This window comes from Ailuropoda melanoleuca, chromosome 1 (assembly GCF_002007445.2).
Source record: "Ailuropoda melanoleuca isolate Jingjing chromosome 1, ASM200744v2, whole genome shotgun sequence".
Taxonomy (NCBI): Eukaryota; Metazoa; Chordata; class Mammalia; order Carnivora; family Ursidae; genus Ailuropoda; species Ailuropoda melanoleuca.
In genome coordinates this window covers 6075177-6083055 of record NC_048218.1, presented here as the reverse complement: position 1 = coordinate 6083055, position 7879 = coordinate 6075177, and the positions used below count along the sequence as shown (strand labels likewise).

The window sequence follows — 7879 nt, the reverse complement described above, 5'->3', positions numbered from 1 at the left end:
CCCATGCCCCCGCCGAAGTGAAGCCGCTCACCGCCGGGGCTCGGGACGCTCAGCAGGTCTGGCGGGGGCGCCCGCTTCGGGCTCTCGGAAGGGACATTTCTCGGACAGTCATTTGGGGCCGGTGTGCTTTCCCCCCACGAAAGATCGCTCGCTTGGAGGACGCGAGACCCGTAAAACTGAGAGTTGAGCCGTCCCCAGAGAGGAGAACGTCGGCCCGCGAAGCTTTCCCCAGGGAGGGGAGGACGGATGGGGGGAAGCCACAAGTTGGGGGGAGACCAGGGGTCCGCGCACACGGACCGTCTGCGTCTTGGAGGACGGGCCAAACGTCCACCCGGGCGGAAGGATGAATAAATAAGACCGAGCCGCAGTCCTGGGAGAGTCCAGCAGTCCAGCAGACAGAAAGGGTTAAGGAAAATGCAGTACGTCGCAGAGGATGTAAACCTCGCTAGTCAGGAAAACAGCCTGGAACCGGATGGGGAAAGGGGGTGGGAGGAAGCGGGCAGTACAGACAGGCAGCATCCCATTCTCAGGAAGAGAAGCAGGAAATTTGGGGGGAACACGCGAGGGGAATCGTGTGTAATTAGGATTCGAAACTGGAGCAGTGGACAAGGATTTTGGTCTCTTGTAATTGCTGTTCTAGGCTTCTGGCCTGACTGGGTTCATCACTCAGCACGTTCAGGGCATCCTATTCTGAGCCCGAAAGAACAGCACTGAGCAAAGCAAAGATCCCTACCCTCCTTGGAGTATACATTGTCGTTGTAATTCCTACTCAATGTAATAACCCTCACTGCATGTGGAGGTTAAACATAGTGTGGTTCTGCTCAGGTTTAGGTGGGACTGACCCTGGGTCTTGTGCCACAATCAGATGTGTGACTCTGAGTAAAGTCCCTTAACCTCTGAGCCTCAGTTTCCCCTCACCTGTAAACTGTAAATCATAATTGTGCCTACTTCGTAGGGTTGTGAGCATTTACAACCCTGGGGGTTAATATGTGTTCCTAGCCTATGGTAATAAGCACAGTGTCTGTGCTAGTTTTTATAATTATTTACACCAGGTAACAAAAATTCTTCTATATGTTTGTGAATGAACAACCCAAACATGTTCAGACAAGTGCATCAGTAATGTTTTTTATATGTTAATTCAGCAAACATTACCAAGTGATGGAGACCAAAAAAATGAAAGAATAAGCCACATCTTTGCCATCAAAGACTTCAGAGTCTTTTAGGAGAAATGAATGTAAGCAAATAATGATAAAATTTAAGGCAGAGAGAGATCAACCTGCCCGTGGGAGGGAGAGTTGTTAGAGAAGTTTGAGCCTTCCCAACTTCTGTGTGGAATGGGATTCCAGGCATCTGAATGACAAAGGACCAAGACATGAGTAACATTTCAAGTGTAAGGAACGCAAGTTTAGTATGGACTATTTGGGGTGACTTTGGATGGGACCCACGAAGAAGTTAAAATTGAGAAGAAGAAAAAAAAAAGTTAAAATTGGGAGCAATCGAAAGGTTCTAAGCCAAGAAGGGTCTGTTTTAACTTTAGGATTGATTTGAGAGTATTAGGACCAAGAAGCAGGGAAACCATTTAAACGACCCTTTAAACAAGGAAGAGATCAAGATGCATTAGGACAATTGACATAAGGACAAAGAGGCAGAGACAGGATCAGAAACACATGGAAGGCTAAGTCAACAAGATGAAGAGGAATGAGAAGAGCCACAAAAGTCTCAAGTTTGGGGCTTAGTAGACCCAGGTTTTGCCACCAGCTAAGATAGGACATACAGGCTGTAGCTCATCTGTTAAAATGAATAGTTGGCACAACTTGATTGTTTGAAGTCGCAGTGCATTTTGTGGGACAGTATGACCTGATGCTAGAGATTACCCACGTTAGCAAGTGATGACATTAAAAAAGGGAGGATTGAAACTTAACAAGATTGACCCAGGAGCTGCATATTTCACTTTGGGTTTTTTGTTTGGTTTGGTTTTGTTGTTGAAAGATTTTCTCTTTAAGCAATCTCTACACCCAATGTGGGCCTTGAACTCAGAATGCCGAGATCAAGAGTCCCACAATTCACCGACTGAGCCAGTCAGGTGCTCCAACATATTTCACTTTGTCACAATATCATAAAAGTAAAAGATAGCCCCCCAGACATATAAGAATTTATATCTCAAGCACTGGTCATTGTCTAAAACTACAATTCCTGTATGGGCAGCTGGGTAACCATTATGAGGCATCAGAAGAGAGGACAGTTTTCCTTTGCAAAAGCCCTGCTAGTTAGTCCCTTTACAACCTACTCTGATGTCCATGACAATTACTGCTTGTAGATTTGAAAGAGAAACACAAAGATTCTGGCAAGAGGCAGAATATGTTCCCCGTTCAACTCTCAAGTGACAGAGATCCAGATTTGATTCCCACTTCTGCCACCTGGAAAAGGAGATACACTGTCCCATCAGCAGCTCCACAGTGGGGGCCCTGCCAGGAGTCTCCGAACAAAGCACAAATCTTGTGTACACGCCCCCCCCACCGCCAGTTGAACCCAAACCACTCTAAATGCAAACACTAAGATTTGCTTTTGGGGAAATGGAAATAACTTGAGTTGCACCATGGGCAAGCTATATGGAAAGTCAAATTCTAGAAAAGTTGCTAGAGAAGCAGGGGCCAGAAGATCTTAACAGCCGGTGGTAACATCTATGACACGGTCACCCTTCTCCACCACAAGAGAACTAGAATGTGTTCTTCCTTGGCAGCTAACACCTCTCCTGGGTAAACATCACCAATCCTTAGTCAGACGCCATTAATATGCTCACTTCCCGGCTGAGAAAGCGGAGGCTGGCCTAGGGAGACCCAGAAGGGCCTGAGGGCACAGAGCCAGGCTGCAAGCCCAGCTGGGACACAACTGCCTTAGACTCCCCTTGCCACATTTCGCAAAGGAGGAATCAGAGCCTGAACCGGAGCTGGCTCACACAAGACCACACCAATGGTGCGTGAGAGCTGAGATTGGAAATGCGGGAGGATGTGCACCATCTCCTTTATCACAGGCAACTCTGCACCGGATCCTCTTGTTCTCATTTTAAGCATGAGGAAACTGAGGTTTCGAAAATCTCAGGACTCGCCTATAGATATAAACTCTTAAAAAAGGAAAAACAAAAATCCAGCGGGACTTCCCAAGCGACCGCTTAGAAGTCGCGAAAGCATGAAGTATGAAAAGTACATCTGGAAAATGGGGAGCAAACCAGAGTTCGGGGCAGCTTTGAAGGAGTGACAATGAGATCTGTGCGCAGCGGACACCACGCAAAGAAAACTGTAGACGTGATTCCAATTCTGCTCTCAGCATGTTTGTGCAAACGCACGCTAACTGAATCTCATCTCATCCAGCAGGCGCTGCTCATGCACACACCATAGCGGCAGAGTTCTGAGGGACGTAAAGTGGATGACATCGGACCTACAGAAGAGTGGTACCCCGAAGCTTAATCAGGACACAGAAGTGAAATCAAGTGCACACAAAAACATTCCATTCATTCAACAAAGACTGTATTGGAAACCTCTAAGGCAGGCAGTACGTGGTAATCCTTGGTTTCTGGGCTCCTGGGAGCTAAATCCCCTAGAAGCAAAAGAGTCAGTATCTCGATAGGTTACCAGAGGACTGTGGGCAAAAAACAGCAGAATGAAGGTACCTGGTTTTGATAAGCCCTCAGTCACTAGCAGACCCTGCATCTGATTCCTGAGGCTCCTCCTCTATTTCCTACAGTGTCCTCTTTCCCTCAGGACCTTTCCTCCCCTTTCAAGCCAGACCAACCAGCTGTCCCCTTAATGCTACCCATCCCTGCCTCCTTCAGCAAATGGCTTCCACATTTATCCCTTCCCTCCGCAACGCCTGCCTCTCCCTTGTCACCGGCTCCCGTCCCTCCGTGTTCCCACGTTGCAGGCATTGGCCCATGTCTGTGTCCAAGTCTCACCTGTTCTTTTGAAATGTTGCTCAGGGCGTTGGCGAGAACACAGCGTGATTGGACCAGAGAGACCTTGGGAACGTGGGAGCTGGGATCAGAACATGTCCATCTTTGAATGCCACTTAGGAGTCGAGCCAACTCTCCGGCTCAGCGTTCCTGCTTGGGTTTCAAGCATCTTTCCAACAGGGATTAGCCACAGTAGATAATATTTGGTGACTGTATCTATATCCTGGGCACTGCAAGCCCATTTACGTGTTTTATTTCACGCTACGAGCTAGCTAGAATGCACGAGCTGCTTGTGAGCATTTCAGAGAATGCCTGTAAAGCTCTCCGAACAATGCCCAGCTCCCAACACCATACTATGAGGTAAAAATTATTTTTTTCTCCATTCCCTCAGTGACCAACAAGTCTCCTCAAAGGTCTCTTTGACTTCCTACCCAATGAATCCTATCACTACTTTTACGCTTCCTGAAGTACAACTGAACATATTCCCCATTCAAGCCTGTCTCCTTCCCTATCACTAAACCCAAACTCCAGGCTTCCTTTGTAAAGCTGTGTGGGTTCCTCTGCTTTCTACCCTTTCCCCTCGGGGCATCCGCAGGAAGGGGAAGGCTGGCTGACCAGGCTGGGAGCTCTCCTGACCTCTGGCTCCCAGGGGGTCATGCCGTAGGAGGCCCCAGCAGCAGATGGAAGAGTGGAAGGAGGGTGAGGGTGGGTTTCTATTTCCCCAGCGCCTTTCCTGCCAAGCCACAGGTTAGTGGTGGCTGCGGGTTCTCGAACGAAAGCCACGGTTCATGTGGGACAGCCCTCTCTCCTCATACAGAGACCCTTTCTCGGTTTTCATACCTCGACCTCCCCGGCCCTTCGGGACTTGGGCTTCTCTTCTGAGTCAGATGGGAGCTGCTGGAGGGGACCCAGCGTGTTTTTGAGTCCCTAGCGGGTTTATTGTAACTCTGCCCACACCCTTGTAAACAGCAGCAGCATTAACTCTCCTTAGTTATCCCAATGCATTATGCCTTCTCTTTCTGTCCAGTACCTGGTAGGTACTCGAGCTCTCCATGATGATGCCTGCACTCAAACTCAGTCCAGAGCATGTCCTCCTGTTCTCTCTCCCTCTGCGCCCCTATTTCTTCCTTATCTCGGTACATCTGGTCCTCTAGCCTAAAAGGATCTACCTAGATCCCTAACTCCTTGCTTCACAGAACCTTTCCTGAGTCATTAAGGTCCTTTTCAAAAGTCCTCCAATTATCTCTTCATCACGCAAGTAATCCATCGGTAAGCCCTGATGAGCTCACCTTCAAAATCTATCTAGGATATGAGCACTTCTCACCTAGATGAGCACAACAGCCTCCTAAGTGTCTTTCTGCTTCTGTTTATCCTGCAACAGCCAATTTTCAAGAGGCAGCCAGAGGGGTCCTCTTAAAACTGAAGGCAGATCTGTCCTCCTTTCTCAAAACCCTCTGATGGCTCCCATCTGACCCAGAGGAGAAGCCTGAGTTCTACAAGGCCTCCATGATCTGGCCTGTCTGGTGCTTCTGTGACCTCTTGTCCCACTCTTGTTCTCTCTTCTCACTCTGCTCCAGCCACGTTGGCCACCCTGACCCTGACGGCCCTCTGACATTCCAGGCATGCCACTGCCTCAGGGCCTTTGTACTTGCTGTTCTCTCTGCCAGGAACATTCTTCCCCTAGAAAACCACATAGCTCAGTTCCTCGCCTCAGACAGGTCTTGGCTTAGAGGTTGCATTTTCAGTGAGACCTTCCCTGACTACCCTAAATACAGCACAACTTACCCTCACCATGTGCGCCTACTTCCCTTCTGTCCTGCCTGCTTCCCTTTTCTCCGCAGCACTTTTGACCTAACCGGCTGTAAAATGTGCTCGTCATTTGTGTTTATCGCCCGTCTCCTCCCACTTTATGAAGGCAGGCAGAGAGATTTGTTGTCTCTTTTGCTCTCTGATGTCTCTCTGGAGCTACGACGAAGCCTGATTTATGGTAAGTACGCACTAAATATCTGTAGGATGGTTAAAAAAAAGATATTGCTCCACTAGACCATCCCTCAGATACGAGATGGTTATGCTCTCAACACTCCCTCATAAATCTTTTTGGATGGCCTGGTGGTTTAGTCTGAGGAGAGCCCACAACAACCTGTTGGCTCACGCCATCCCTGGAGACGGGGCCCCGACGTCAGGGCCAGCAGAAAGAGAGCCGTCAAGACCAGAAACTCTTTCTTCCTCTCCACAGCCTCCCCCCACAGTGGCCCCACAGAAGAAAGGCCTCCTGCATTCTCTCAAAGGCAGAGCGAAGTAATCAGAGCCTGGAGAGAGGAAGGGCATGTGGAAAGAGCGTGTTCGGGAGCAGGAAGCGAGGCTGCTTTAGGGAGACCGCCAGACCACTGTGGGGATGGGACATCCTGTCGTGCCTTGCCTTTCCCGTGGACATGGCTCGGCCTCTGCCTCCTCCCTGGCCACACAGCGCCCCCATACCCTCGGGCAGCCAGCCGGAGCCCCCTCCCAGGAGAGAGCTCACTCTCCCGGCTCCCCCACCTCTCCCTCAAGCAAGCACAGCCTGGATCACAAAAAGGAGGAGGCTGAGAAAACGGGCCTTGCCTGGGGGGGAGGTGAGTCTGGGAGCTGCTGGGAGTGCGGGGAAACTCAGCACGCCCAGGAGGAAGTCTGCAAGAAAGAACAGAGGATGGAGGGAAAGTCCAAGGAGGTGGGGCTGGGGAAGAAGGTAGTGCGCCAAGGTCACTGGGTCATCTCACCCGGGGACTATTCCCCTGTCACCAGTTATGCAATAGCTAAGCGCCTACCACAAGGCCTTCCCGTTAATGACATTTGACACCCAACTGCAGAAATAACTCCCTGTTTGCAAGCTGGACAGAGCTTTCTGGTCCCTCTTTTTTATTTATGGGCAAGTCTGATCTAGAGCAGGGTGGAAAAAAACACACACACACACAATCCACTGTTTAACACAAAATAATCAGTTTAAAAAAGAAAAGGCACCAAAGGTTTCAGATATGAATATTGGTAATGAAATTAAGTTCAGATGATGTTTGAGTTAAGAATCCAGAATCCCTGGGGCGCCTGGGTGGCACAGCGGTTAAGCGTCTGCCTTCGGCTCAGGGCGTGATCCCGGCGTTCAGGGATCGAGCCCCACGTCAGGCTCCTGCTGAGAGCCTGCTTCTTCCTCTCCCACTCCCCCTGCTTGTGTTCCCTCTCTCGCTGACTGTCTCTATCTCTGTCAAATAAATCAATAAAATCTTTAAAAAAAAAAAAAAAAAAAAAAAGAATCCAGAATCCCTGGGGCGCCTGGGTGGCACAGCAGTTAAGCGTCTGCCTTCGGCTCAGGGTGTGATCCCGGCGTTATGGGATGGAGCCCCACATCAGGCTCTTCCGCTGTGAGCCTGCATCTTCCTCTCCCACTCCCCCTGCTTGTGTTCCCTCTCTCGCTGACTGTCTCTATCTCTGTGGAATAAATAAATAAAAGTCTTTAAAAAAAAAAAAAAAGAATCCAGAAACCCAAATCTTGCCTTTAGCCAGCCGCTTCCTCCCTCAGGGTCTCCAAGGAAGGGGGTACTGGCTGCAAGCAGTACTCGATTGACCCTGACCTCATCCTCCAATGATCTAGGCTAGATGGTATTGTCCAGGCCAGCCAGTCTTGGGAGACTAGCACAAAGCAGCCTAGAAGTGCCTAAACAAAGCTGGGGGAAGGGAACAGCGAGAATGTGCACCCAAAGCTTGAAGAGTGCCTGCCTGCCAAGGCCAGGACTCCCAGGGCCGTGGCTCCGACGCGATTTCTTCAGCTACAGGAGAGCAGAAGACGTGATCAACCCTTCTTCCCATAGGACCCAGCCTGCACTCTGGAAGAACCGGGCTTTGAGTGGGTGAAACATGGGTTGGTTTCCAACCCAACTGGCTTTTAAGGCAGCACAAACCAGT

General features: G+C 49.7%; 1 protein-coding gene across 1 annotated transcript; it reads left to right on the top strand.

The window, feature by feature from the left end:
- The first annotated feature begins 5326 nt into the window (after nucleotides 1–5326).
- On the top strand, nucleotides 5327–6867 carry LOC117801181. Its single transcript, XM_034655565.1, has 2 exons — nucleotides 5327–5933; nucleotides 6183–6867. Exons 1-2 carry the CDS (start codon nucleotides 5453–5455, stop codon nucleotides 6530–6532), a joined length of 831 nt encoding a protein of 276 aa, XP_034511456.1. The 5' UTR covers nucleotides 5327–5452; the 3' UTR covers nucleotides 6533–6867.
- The last annotated feature ends 1012 nt before the right edge of the window (nucleotides 6868–7879 follow it).